Source organism: Triturus cristatus, chromosome 2_1 (genome assembly GCF_964204655.1).
Source record: "Triturus cristatus chromosome 2_1, aTriCri1.1, whole genome shotgun sequence".
NCBI classification, from domain to species: domain Eukaryota; kingdom Metazoa; phylum Chordata; class Amphibia; order Caudata; family Salamandridae; genus Triturus; species Triturus cristatus.
Genome location: NC_140581.1, coordinates 603,290,410 through 603,304,461, shown reverse-complemented (window position 1 = coordinate 603,304,461; position 14,052 = coordinate 603,290,410). Strand labels below are relative to the sequence as shown.

Genomic DNA, 14,052 nt, shown 5'->3' with positions numbered 1-14,052 from the left:
TCGTAACGTTTTGTTTTTAAATATTGCACTTGTACTGGCACTAAGCATTGCACTTACCTCTTGACTTTATACACCTCCGCTTCCCGGTCCACCGTGGTTTCCGTTTGTGTGGAGGGAACAGGAGGAGTGGGGGACGGAGTAGGAGGCGGAGTCCAGGGTTGAACGTCCGGGTGGAAGCCTCATTAGCCCCATGACAGCGAGAACGTGCAGCGGCTAGACAGAACGCTCCCGTTCCATCCTGTCTTTTGAGCTCGTAAGATCCCGGATTGCTTTAAATATTTTAATATCCCTGATCGTTTTTAAACGTTTTAACTTCGCAACATTTTGTTTTTAAATATTGCACTTGTACTGGCACTAAGCATTGCACTTACCTCCTGACTCTATACACCTCCCACTTCCCTGTCCACCGTGGTTTCAGTTTGTGTGGAGGGAGCGGGAGGAGTGGGGGGTGGAGTAGGAGGCAGAGCCATGGGGTTAAGCTTCCGGGTGGAAGCCTCATTAGCCGCATGACAGTGCGGACGTGCAGCGAGTGTGCCGCTGGTGCGCCTAAGGCAAACCCGCCTGCGCCCGTCCACTCCCGAACGGGACCAGAACTCCTGCCCCGCAACACATAGGTAAAATAGCATACTCACGAGGCCCCCTACTCAAGGTAAGGAACCCCTGCCACAACATGTGCTGCCACTCTATGGCTCCTCTTAGTGAGGAGCCCCAATGCTCCAACTGTACCTTTTGCTTTCGCCCTTACACAGAGAGATCCCCGGGGTCCAAACATTACCACACACTCAAAATGTTTCTCCTAAACTGTCGATCCCTACCAAAACACTCCCTTGAGCTGAAAATGCCCCTGAAAGATGAGGCCCCAGATATACTATTGTTAACTGAAACTTGGCTTCATGATGAGTCTGAACCAGACTTGGTGCAAACTCTACCTGCCGGCTACAATATTCAACGGAAAGACAGCGAGAAAAAGAAAGGGGGAGGTGTGGCAATAATATATAAAAGCTCCTTCAAATATCGATTCCACCTAATATCGTTGCTAAATGTGAGAGCCTCTTTTTCACCATTGCACCATCCGCTGTACAGTCCCTTTCTGGAGTGCTCATTTACCGCCCTCCAGGTGGACTCTGGCAATTCCTCCAATCCCTACCAGATGTAGCAGCTACACTAGTAGGCTCCTCCCCAAATACTACGCTCTTGGGGGATTTTAACCTGCATTTTAATAACTTTGATACGGCTGATGTTTCAGAACTGACCAAGGACTTACTAGCGACTCAACACCACCAAAAAGTCACAGGCCCCACCCATAAACTGGGCAATACTCTCGATCCAGTTTTTACTAATAAAAATGAACTATCGGTAGGTGATCCCACCCCCCTGCACTAGACCGATGATTTCCTGATTTCCATCTACGTTAACACCCCACCCCCTCCCCCAGATACAAAATGTACCACCAAGAGAGTCAGGCCATGGGTCAAACTATCAGCAGAAACCTGGACCACAGCCCTAGAAAGTCTAAAACCTGAATTCAACCTTAATCTCACCTCAGCCGCAGTTAATTTCACTACCTGGATCAAGACATCACTGGACATGGTCGCCCCAACCAAACCCTGCCATAAAGTGAGAGAGAAACTCTCACCCTGGTACTCCCCCAAACTTCGATCACTTAAACAGAATTGTAAAAGATTGAAGAGAAAATGGAGGAAAGTCTTTAACATCCTCAGAAAACAGAAATACAAAGAATAAAAAAAGAAATAAAAATCGCGCAGGCAGAGTACTATGAAGAGAGAATTAATGAAGCAGCTAACAACCCCAGAGAAATTTTCAGCGTCGCCAAGGACCTCTTAGAACTTCCAAGATCTGAATCCTATCTCGTGGCCTCCCCTGAGCGATGTATTGAACTAGCAGACTTCTTTCTAGGAAAAGTTTAAAACATTTACAACACTTTCCCAAGCCTACCCCGCCCTAGCGACCTCCTTTTAACGGACAAGCCTCTGCCCGGCTCAGACCAGGTTCTTAAAGTACTTCCCCCTTTGAATTTAGCCAGGCTATCAGAAGCCCTTCCTCAAAGTCAGGCTCCCCCCTAGACTCAGCTCCCCCCTACATACTAGAAAAGCAGGAAAAGTGATATTCCCCCACATGCTTGAAATGATAAATCAGTCTATGGCTACCGGTTCCATCCCTGCACTTTGGAAACATGGTGAGGGCGCTACTAAAAACAAACAACCTGGACCCGGATGACTTGGGCAATTATCGCCCAATATCCCTGCTCCCAGTGATCATTAAGGCATTAGAAAAGCAAGTGAATTCGACCATCTCAAAATTTCAGGAAATCACAACCTTTAACATTCCACACAAACAGGTTTCCGGCCTCAACATGGAACTGAAACTGCCCAGCTCACTGTGGTGGAGGAATCTAAACTGATTCTCGACCAAGAGGGGGCTGTGGCCATCATCCCCCTAGACCTGAGTTCAGCCTTCGATACTGTGAATTTTAATATCCTATTGGAGAGACTCAGGAGGAGAGGTGTCTCAGGTGAGGCACTTAACTGGATCCAATCTTACCTAGAACCTTTCAGGTCTTCTCAGGGGAGTCAACCTCTAGAACCCTAGCAATCAGTTGTGGAGTCCCTGTTTGAGGCTTCTGTGGTTGCGTCTTGAGTTCCTGTGCACCCACTCACCTTCGTGCCTTACATCTTGCTGTCTTGCTGCTATCCGTCCCCCGCTGCCAACATTACCAGCTGCGGCCGCTGTGTGGGGACGGACTACATCTCCCGACATCCCGTGCGCCAGGGGAGCAGCTGACGCCGCTTACGCGCCAGGAGGCGCTCAAAAAGACCGGTGCTTCCTCGGCAGAGCGGGTCTCTGTTTGAGGATTCTGTGGTTGCGTCTCGAGTTCCTGTGCACCCACTCACCTTCGTGCCTTACATCTTGCTGTCTTGCTGCTATCCGTCCCCTGCTGCCACCATTACCAGCTGCGGCCGCTGTGTGGGGACGGACTACATCTCCCGACATCCCGTGCGCCAGGGGAGCAGCTGACGCCGCTTACGCGCCAGGAGGCGCTCAAAAAGACCGGTGCTTCCTCCACGTCGTGGGACTCGCGCGGGCGGCGCCGGGCTAAGCCCGGGCAAAGGGCGGGCCGTCTGTGGCCGTCCGGGGCAGGAGGAGGCAGGGCTGGGCCCACTCTCTAAATATCCTGCTGCCGCATGCGAGGTATTGTTACTAAGTCTGTGCTTATTGCCTGTGACTATCCTATATATTATCCTGTGTGATTTCACCCTGCCTATGACCTGGACATTGCTTTATTTCATCTTAAGCCTTCATAAGTGCGTATAGCAATACCATCTTATTGTAATCATGACATCACGCCCTTCTAAGGGCAGATCTTCTTTGGTGGGAGGAACAGTTCGAGGCACTTTGGACAATTTTATCACAAGAGCCGCCTCAGTCCTTGAGAATGAGATTGCCCTGGTGGAGCGGCGCCTATCGGCTGAACATTTGCATGTTAAACGTTCTTCGCTTGGCACCATTCAGATGGTTGCCTCTCCGGTTCATGCACTGCCTTTACCGTGTTTAATAAGTAATACGCAATCTGCGTCAGGATCTTCTTCTTTGTCTATACGAGATATTGACTCTGAGACTCAATCCTGTACCCATTTACCATCGTCTGCCTCCACTTCTTATGCTAACCCTTCTTCTAATAATACCTCTTCTGGTCTATTACCGTTAAAGTCCACTAGTGCTATTACCACTAAGAGCTTATTGAGGAAGGGAACAAAAATGACTAGTGGAGGTCCACCCCCTTTGAAGAAGAGAAAGAAGGGTCCAAAGAAGTCTGATAAATTAAACCCACCTGTTAATACTAAGAGCAACCAGGTGTATAACAACACTATGACTTTTCACTCTACTGACCCCATTAAATCATACGACGTTGAAACCCAGTCAGATTCCCAAAATTGTGATTTATTGACTAACGAAATTGTTGGTCGAATAGAGTTACTTGTAAAATCAGTTCTTCTTCCTCTTTTAGAAAGAGCTAAGGGCATGATGAATCAACTTGGGTTAATTGAGAAATCGGTTGCGCAAAACTCGGAACAGATAAAAGATCTACTCTTAAATACAGTGGCAATTCAAAATACCATTACTCACTCTTCCCTAATTACAGTGACAGATAATAAACAAGCAGGGTTAGATCAACCGAAAACAAAGATATTATCATCCTTAAAAAATCAAACTAATTCATTGCAAAATCAAAATAATAATACTGTCCCTGACTATGGTAGTCAAAAAACTAACTCCTAAAACTACTAGTTCTGACCCTAACCCACATAGTGCTTCTGCTGATACAGCCCAGTGTAAAATAGATGGTCTCAGATGTCAGCATATAGATCTACCCCCCGAGGCGGTCCCCTATGTTGTTGTTTTGACAGGAGTTCCTACTCTGGAGCTGGGGAAGAAGGAGGGCTACCACGAGTTAAAAAATAAAGCAATGTACTGGCTGAGACAGAATAGGCCCCTACCGCCTCACATTAATGGTGAAATTTTAAATGCTCGTAGACTTGGTTGGGTCGGATCGCGGCCAAAGGATATTGCAGGTGACATAATTGAGACTACAAAGCTACTTCTTACATAGTCAATTGGTTTCATACCCAACGACAGACAACTATAAGAACCTATGACCTGACTTATTTTTATCCACAGTCGGACCATAGGAATCCAATAATATCTAGAATGTATCCACACCCCCAAATAGGGTCCCTTAATTTTAACCTTCCTATTTCCAACCGTTTTTACCCCCTTGAAGGATTAGAGGATGTCGATTGACTCTCTCTGGAGGGCTATCTGCCGACCCCAGATAGTGGTTTAATGAATGTCCTATCAGGCAGTGATTCTTGTCCTCCTGCATTAAATCATACTGCTTCAAATACTAAAATCTCGCTACCGCTGTCATCAAGTACAGTCCCCCAAGTAAAAGATGTCTCGACAATATCTACAATTCCCCCATTATGTCCCAAGGCTATACACGATCCTAATTTAATTAAATCAGAATTAGTGGTTCTATTCTGGAACGTAGCGGGTCTTCGCTCCAGAATAGGAAATGACGTTTGGACTAGTTTGATTGTAAACTTTAACACCCTGTGTCTACAGGAGACATGGCAGACAACAGCCACACATCTGAATGGCTATAAAACATATTTTTCTCCTGCCCAACCTTCAAATTCTGGTAGGGCTAAGGGTGGGTTAACCACATACATTTCAAACTTGATTAAGTTAGATGAAATAAGGACAATAAAACTTGATCCTAATTTCCAGCTTATTAGCCTAACAGTAAATAAAAGATATTGTTTCCTCCTGGTTAACTATTATAATAACCTTTCTGATCGAGTGGCATCGGAACTAATTAATTCCATTTTTATTCTGATAACATCTTTTATTAAGAATAAAGCCAGAGAAGTGTCTATTATCTGGGGCGGTGATTTTAACCATTCTATATGTGTTGCACCTAATCAACTTTTATGTGATTTAGATGATGAGGCAGGCATACCCATTTCTTATTTTGCACACTCAACTCAAGGTAGTTCCTTAAATGAAACTATGTTTAAGTTGGATATGAAAATTGCGAATAATTTACATGACTTAAATACTCCACTGGCCCCGACTTATCATGGGCGAGGATGTAATTCTACAATTGACTATATCCTTCTTTCTAACAGCGTTGCAAAGAGGGATACTACCTTCCACACTCATCAGATTGCACTAAGTGATCATTACCCTATCAGTATTACTTTACATCTATTCAATGGGTCTAACCGCAGAAATTCAAGTGTTCTGGACCAATATGATCTAGAATTATCCAGACTAAATGGGTACTCATTAAAATGGGCCTTAGTCAACCCCATTGATATTTCAAAAACGGTGATTACTAAGGCATATTCGTCTATTACGAAATGCCTTGACCCGACCGTTTCTGACGTAGAGGTCATTGCAAACTTTGGCACTGTGACTCAGGAGGTAAAACGGGCCCTAACGATTAAGAAGGCCAATTCTAAACAAAGTAATAGAGGCTGGTTTAACCACTCATGCCCAGCGGCCTATTCTAAGTTAAAATCCGCTTTGCATAAAACAGTCAGGGATCCCGTTGAAATATCTATACTGAGGAAGGCCTATAATTCTGTGTTAAAAGAAAGGAAAATGGAACTGAAAAAACAACTCTGGAATGATTTGCACGAGAGTTGTTCCAGTAACAATAACATCACTTTTTGGAAAGCAGTAAAAGCTCCATTTTTTACTGATAACGGTAATTTGCCTAGAGTCGAGGTTGCAATAGATGAAAAGGACTGGGTTGATCACTTTTCAAGAATTTTTTCGGCAGTTGAATTATCAATTGATGTCGGTAACACTGTTCCCTATTGTCAAGGGTCCTCGTCTTTCCCTATTGATATATTTATTACCCTTGACCAGGTCACTCGGGCTTTAAATGCAAGCAAACCAGGGAAGGCCCCTGGGCCCGACGGGGTCCCAATAGATTTTTATAAAACCTACACCGAACTCTGGATTCCTTTTTTAACTAGAGTCTTCAATGCACTATGCTCCTCAGGCATTCCGGAATCCTGGAAAACATCTATCCTAGTCCCGATCTTTAAGAAAGGGGACAGGAACTCAGTATCATGCTACCGCCCCATCTCCCTGTTAGATTCCACGGGGAAAGTGATGGGTCGGATTATGCTTGACCGATTGCAGGAGTGGGCAGCGGATAATAACATCTTATCCGACCTACAATACGGGTTCCGTGAAGGACTGGGGACCATAGATCAGGCATTAAATCTATCTCTTTTGATAGATAAATACGTTAACATCAAGGCCGGAGTACTCTATATGGTCTATGTCGACCTGTCATCTGCGTTTGACTGCGTTAGCCATCCTAAACTCTGGTCCATCCTTTTAGATCTAGGGATGGACCAGACTGCAGTCACTTTTCTAAGGGAACTTTACGCGGATGCAAGTGCCAGAGTAAGATTCGGTACTAGTGGTGAATTGACTGCATCTTTTGGGGTAGAAAAGGGGGTGAGACAAGGTTGTGTCCTGGCTCCATTCCTCTTCACCCTCTATACCAATGGCTTGGAGGCTGAAATGTTGAGTGGAGCCCAGGACCTTCCTATGGTGGCCAATCGCCGCATCCCGGCATTATTGTATGCGGATGATGCGGTCATCCTTGCTCGCACCCCAAATGAACTCCAGAGGGCTCTAAACAAATATGCTCTTTTTATGGCCAGTCTGAACCTTAAGGTCAACATAGGGAAAACCTTTGTTATGAAGGCAGGTGTTAGTAAGAACACCAAAACTAGATCCATCTACTTGAATAAGGAAAGTTTAGCAAACACTGACAGTTATCCTTATTTAGGTGTCATGATTGACAAAAAACTAACCTGGAAACCGGCAGTTGAAGTAAGAAAACCAGTTTGCGAGAACAACCTCCGCACTTGTGAGTTTCTCCAGGAAACTGGGGAAGAAAGCACCTACGGAGATGACAAAAATTTATAAAGCCAAATGTATTTCAGTGGCTTTATATGGCGCAGGAGTATGGGGCCACGTGTCCGTGGCTCCCATCCAGACGATAGAAAACAATTTTTTGAGATACCTTCTCGCCTTACCAACCTCAGCCGCAAACTACTCCTGCCACTTAGAACTAGGTCTACCATATGTTACTGACCTGGCAAAAATCCAGCCGCTCTTATTGTGGTACCGAATATGGTCATCTGAAAAAACTTTCCTTACCCAAAAAATTATTCAAGATTGTATGAACCTTGATAATGTCTTCAGATCTGGGTGGTTATCCTATGTCAAAAAGTTTTTAATAGATCTAGGACTAGGAAATTATTATCATGATCCTCTTACCATACAGGAGCTAACAAGAAAGGCCTTCTATGATCTTTGCTATAACCACCTTGAAGATTTAAGACTCAATTCAGAGGTAATGAAGCAAACAGTTAGGCACAGTCTTACAGTACAGACGGTTTTTGGGATTCAGCCTTACCTTACCTATAATATTACTTCTTATGAGCTGTTTATTTTGGTGAGGTTTAGACTGAATTACTTCCACCGCTTAGTGACATTCCCGCTGAGAAACAATTGGGCTAAAATAATTCCACCTTGCCCATGTAATGGGAGTTCCTCCCAGACTACAATTCACACTATATTATTCTGTAAATTTTATACAGACCAGCGGAAGAAATTATTAATCCCCTCATTAAAACGCATGGGCTTCCGTACCTGTCGCCCGGCCTTATTGTTTTTGCAGTCACTTGAGGGGGAAGGGCTGGCCTATTTTGTTTCTAATTTCCTACAGTATATTATGCGTCATAGACAGAACTTAGGCTGACTTAACCCAGTTCTGATTTTAATTTTAAATGAATTGTATTGACTTAACAGATGTTTCACCCAGATGCTTACCTCACGATCTAAACTCTGTGAATTGTTATTTGATTATTTGTGCTAGCCATGAGTTTTAACACAATGAATTTTATAAATGTCTCTTTTTTAAAATTATGTATTTTATGTGTATTTGCATATGTATCTTTTATGACTCTCTTTGGAGAGCCGAATAAAGAAAATTTTGATTTGATTTGATTTGAGTCCCTCAGGGATCCTCCCCGAGTCCCACATTATTTAATGTATAAATGCAGCCACTGGTGGATATTAGTCTGCCATATGGGATAAAAATTGTCACCTACACGGATGACACCCAGCTGGTAATCACACTCAATGGCCCACAAAACCCACCTCTGACTTTGAAACCTACCTGTGGGAAGTGGCCTCATGGATAGAACACTCTTGCCTGAAGCTGAATGGCATAAAAACAGAGCTAATGCTCCTGGGTAACACCTCTGGATTAGACCTCAAACAGATCTGGCCCAATTGCCTGGGGCCGGCCCCAACTCCAAAGACCAAGATAAAAAGCCTGGGCATCTGGCTGGACAGTGCCCTCAAGTTCGAAGACCAAGCAGTAGTAGTAGCTGGAGCCTGTTTTGGTGCTATTAGACTACTTCCCAAGGTTCTCTCCCTCCTTCCGATGAATGCAAGTAGGACCCCGATACAGGCCCTGGTCCTATCATGCTTGGACTACGGAAACTCTCTTTAACTTGAAGCACCCAAAGCAACTTTAAGGAAACTCCAAGTTGCACAGAACTGTGCTGCTAGGCCATTGCTGGGGGTACCAAAAAATAAGTCGGCCACAGAGGCCCTGAAGATGCTTCACTGGCTACCTGTCTCTGAAAGAACCAAATGTAAGGCTCTATGCATAGCCCATAAAGCCTTTTGGAGTATCGACCTGGCTATCAACAGACCTCTTATTACCCCCTACCATCCCAGAAAATGCCTATGCTCAGCTAGTCTCCATCTTGCAGTCATTCCGAAAATTAGAAGGGTAAGAAGCGGAGGCAGATCATTCTCTCACAATGCGGCCAGACTCTGGAACACATCTGTGCTGAATCCCGTTATCTTCCCGTCCGGAAACTTCGCAAAGCCTGGCTATTCCAGGATTGGGCTCCGTAAACTGAAGCTGCAACCTCTGTCTAGTCGCTAGCGCTGGGATGCCCTTGGGTAGCTATGCGCTCTACAAATGCTAAATATTAATAATAATAATAATAATAATGATATAATACCGGTGCGATTGAAGCACTTCTACTGTTAATGGCTGAGGGCTGTGATTGGCGGTTTGTCTCTAGGGGGTTTAAAATCATTATTTCACCAACCATACCCAAGAAATTGTTCCATCATTTAACCATGGTGGAACTCTGGCCAAACAGATGATTGGTACTTCTCTTAATTCTGAAATGACTTATGTAATAGTATTTTAATTGCAGGATATTTTGCACAAACCTAGAATGCACTGTTTAATGTTAAAGTGTAAATGTTTTTTAAGAACTGTTTTGAGCAGCTTTTACATTTTTAATGTCCTTGATTGGGCTTTAATGGTATGCAATGGTTTTAACTAACTATGCAAATAAACTTGATTATCTGAAGAGTCATGAATTCTGGCCCAGGTCAGAAGGTACCCAGCTAATATGATCAAACAAGAATGTGCCGAGCTTCCCGTTCGAGAAGCGAACTAATAGCTGTACCTGTTCTTGCTGCCTCAAGTTGTCTTTGCCGAACTCTGTGCCACACTGACCACAGGAAACGTTACCCAGATGTGCAGCACGGAAGTGGAACTTCAGACCGAGGGGGCTTCCAAAAACAGTCTCGCATTGTTCGCAGGCGTAGAGTTTAACAGGCGACATGGTTTCCCATCCAACGCAAAGCTTCACCCCTGTCAGAATACATATCAAAAGCATAAAGGTTATACATAAAGTACACATAAAACTATCTAGAGCGGGCCACCAAGCACCGTGCTCCCTTTCATCTATAATAATCAATATGATGAGTCACAAACCAGTGCTTTAAATGAGCAGGTGTTGTCCAGTACTGAGTACCTGCACTTTTTTACCAGGGTAGGCCTAAGACTAAAAATAGGCCTGGACCCCAAAATAAAAACAAGTATTTGCATAGCCAATAGGTCTCGCCTTTGGGACCTTATAAGTGCTTAGCCATGCAACAGTTGATGTTGTTGCAACAAGGATATTGTGCTGGATAACTAAACACTTATAAGGTCCCAAAGGCAAGACCTATTGGATATGCCAATGCTTGTTGTACAGTACCATTGGGAACACCCTAATATTAGTTAACTCTCTCAAACAGTGATTGCTGCCTTGATAACTATGTACCTTGTTTCTGCCCTCTGATTTTGTATGTATAGTACTGCATTGAAAGTAAAGTACTTTTTTCCCTTACCTAAAAGCACTGGCTGGGCATTGATTTATTGTTTGTTATGAAATGCTGTATCGATTGGGTGACCAGACGTCCCAGATTTCCCAGGACAGTTCCGGTCTCAGTGTCGCAACACTTTTCGTAATTTTAAATGAATGTCCTGGTTTTGGGACAAAGGACAGGTGTTTGAGCCAAGAATAAGTCAAAGGCAGACTCTCCATTCACATGCACCTACAAAGTCTGAAATAATTGAAGTAATTTATCTGTTTCTGCCTACCAAGCAACACAGTCAGCTGTCTGCTCCCAGCAGAGAAACAGACTGGGAAGAGAGAGGGGGTAGGCACAGGGTGGAAGTCAAGCCATAGCTAATGTCATGTATATGTAGCCTTGTAAATGTATGTGTTTGTTTGTGTATATATATATATATATACATACACACACACACACACACAAACACACACACACACACGAAAGGCAGGATATAAAAGTGAGACTAAAGGCTCGAGTCCTTCTTTTATTTCTGCCCTCAAGATCTGGTCACCTTATGTATTGAGTTCTGAATTCCTACCCCATACCACGTTCCAGAATAAGCCTTGAATTCTTTAACTTCGTCCCCTTAAAGTAAAATGCTAACAGGGTGTACCTGGTGCTCAGTTTTGGGATCCTTTGTAGGGTAAAGCCCAAGGGCATCCATAGTAAAAGGCTTGGATTGGTCCCTTCTGGGCCCAGTAACCCAAATCTGCTCTGGGCAGAGGACAGAATAGGGATTCCACAGTAGGGTAATAAGTGTGACCCAAACAACACCAAAATGTTTTGTTTATTTAATAAAAAATAAAAAAAGGAGGGGGGTCATGCATCTAGTGCGTGGCCGCACTAGACGCACGACCCCTAACCACCTGCGCCTGATTATGGAGCTGCGACCTCAGTCTAGGGAGGTGTTAGAGGCGTTGCATCTGGATTGAATGAGTAGAGAGCGCCTGACAGTGAGAAAGTGGAAGAGGGACAAAGGGTGGAAGGGAAAGATCAAGAGAGAGAATGAAAGGCGGGAGGAATGGAAGGTGTGCGCCTGAGAGGGAGGGGGGTGCTGGAAGAGAAATATGAAACAGAGAGGAGGAGTATGTGGAAACCGCGAGGAAGAGAGAGAATGGGGATAGAGAAAATAAATACGGGCAGACAGTTTGGAGGGAGCTTAGGATGGCGATGGGAGGTGAAAGATGAAAAGAGAAGCAGGAGCGTGTAAAAGAGAAGAAGAAGAAAAGGAAGGGTGAAGAAAGAAGGCAAGGCTGCCAGCAACGAGAAGAGACTCTGGGGGCAGCGTGTAAGACATGGGCAGGAAAACCAAGTGCGTGTGAAGAAAAGTTTGTAGGGGCAACGTGAGCGAGAAGATGGAGAAGAGTAGGGCTGGAGATGGGTAAATATAGATAAGACAGAGTGTGAGATAAAAAGAAATGAGAGGAAAGGGGAAAAGACGGGAAATTGAGTGTGAATGAGTGAAGGAGGGGTGAAATAGCGGGAGTGTCGAAGTGAAGGGTAGAATTGTTTGAGGTGAGAGCACGTAAAGGATATAATAAGGCTGAAAAGAAGGCAGGAGATCGGGTGCGAGTCAGAGGGGCAAAAAAAGGAGGAAAAAGCTGAAGTAAAATGGAGTGAGCGAGGAAAGAAGGAGAAAATATAAAAAGCAGATTGTGATGGGAAGAAGCAGAAGAGAAAGGGCGAAGCATGTGATTAATAGATAAAGAACAAGCGAACGCATTGCGCTGAAAGTTTAAAAAAAAAAAAGGCGTGCAGGCTGCAGCAGGAGAGAGAGGCGGACGGGTGCACCCGCGAGTGGTGCGCGTGCGCTGGGGAGAGCAGTGTGCTCTTTTTCAAAGCACATACTCGTGCTTGTGGCGTGCCGCTGCACACTCCCGCAAGGCGTATGCCGCCATAAACACGAGTATGGGCTTTGAAAAAGAGCTGCACGACGGCTAAAGGTCTCCTATGCAGCGCATGCGCGCTGTGTAGGCGAGACCTAATGACCCCCGTTAGCGAAGCAGATAGCTAAAAAAAAAAATGGTAATATCAGGGAAATCAAAAGTAAAAACCTGTACCCATGGCCATAAAAGTGGCCACGACTGCCAGAAAAAAATAAAAAACAGCCAACACACTGATCTGTCACACCAGACCACCTGACACTGCCTGATTGCCCTAGAGGCTAGTCAGACCCAGTAGTTTAATATGAAATAGGGAGTAGTATCTTAACTTCTCAGCACCACTACAAGACATATAACGAGAGGGTACCAGCACTTTTCAGGATCAGACAAGTACGCTGGATAGTGAATACCAGCACTTCTGAATCTCCTTTAAAGCACTGTTTAAAACTAGATGGGTAGCTCCGCATATCAACGTTGTCTGAGCAGATTTCTCTGACCGCCTTTGCCTGCAATACATCGGTGCACCTCAAATCCCTTCCCAGCTTCTTTACCCTCCCAGAAACTTGTCAGGCCTGTACAACCGAGCTGCACCCACCATTCACTTCAAGTTCCCTTTCCTTGCCCCGCCTCTCTCTGTTGCTCATTCCTAGTCCGCAATTACCCTTGTAGCTCAGACGACGTGCCCGGAGGTTCTAAGAAATCTGTCTCCTCTCCACTTTCACCTTTCAGAAGAGTTTGACGTGAACCATACCTTAGCATTGGACCTGCTCCTCGTGTCTTCATGGATCTGAGCGAATCGACGCCATGTTGTGACATTCGCACCAGTACTACAAATGCACTTTGTCTTTCTACACCTAAAGGAAGGGCCCGGGAACTGAGCTGGGTGAATGTTTCTGTATCCCGGATACAGGACTCTGCAGCTGCCTAGCAGCACCACACCCAGTGCAATGCAGCCAACAAAACGCAACTTGTAAGTACACAATAGCAAAGCAGTTTACATACATCTTTAAAGTAAACATGTTACGAATCAAGTCGCAGATTTCACGCTAGATTCCATACATCTTTATAGAACAAAACCACCCATCCGACTGCCACATACTAACACACGCACAAAAAACACATTTCTCATCTTTTAAGAATGAGGCTCCTCAACGAAAGTGCCAAGGGGCCCTCAGCATTCAATATATAATTGAAGATTTTTTGTGTACAAATGTCTCATCATGTCTAGTAACACTTGCCCTATTGTCTCCAGCTCTCTGAAAGGTTGCTAGAACAACGATTATCTTGGGGGCCGGGGGGGGGGGGGGGGGACCTCTTATTTGTCTTTGGCCCCTTT

General features: G+C 44.7%; 1 protein-coding gene across 3 annotated transcripts in view; it reads right to left on the bottom strand.

The window, feature by feature from the left end:
• LOC146865675 (2'-5'-oligoadenylate synthase 1-like) overlaps positions 1–13,597 on the bottom strand; it is a 158,884-nt gene extending 145,287 nt beyond the window's left edge. The window contains exons 1-2 of one of the 3 annotated variants that reach the window (XM_085632536.1): positions 13,468–13,597; positions 10,119–10,306 (exon numbers count right to left, since the gene is read on the bottom strand). In XM_085632536.1, coding sequence (XP_085488662.1) covers positions 10,119–10,277 — 159 coding nt within the window. In that variant the 5' untranslated portion in view covers positions 10,278–10,306; positions 13,468–13,597. Of the gene's footprint in view, positions 1–10,118; positions 10,307–13,467 lie in introns of those variants that run through there. The other 2 variants (XM_085632535.1, XM_085632537.1) reach the window with 2 other exon arrangements.
• Between the last annotated feature and the right edge of the window lie 455 nt (positions 13,598–14,052).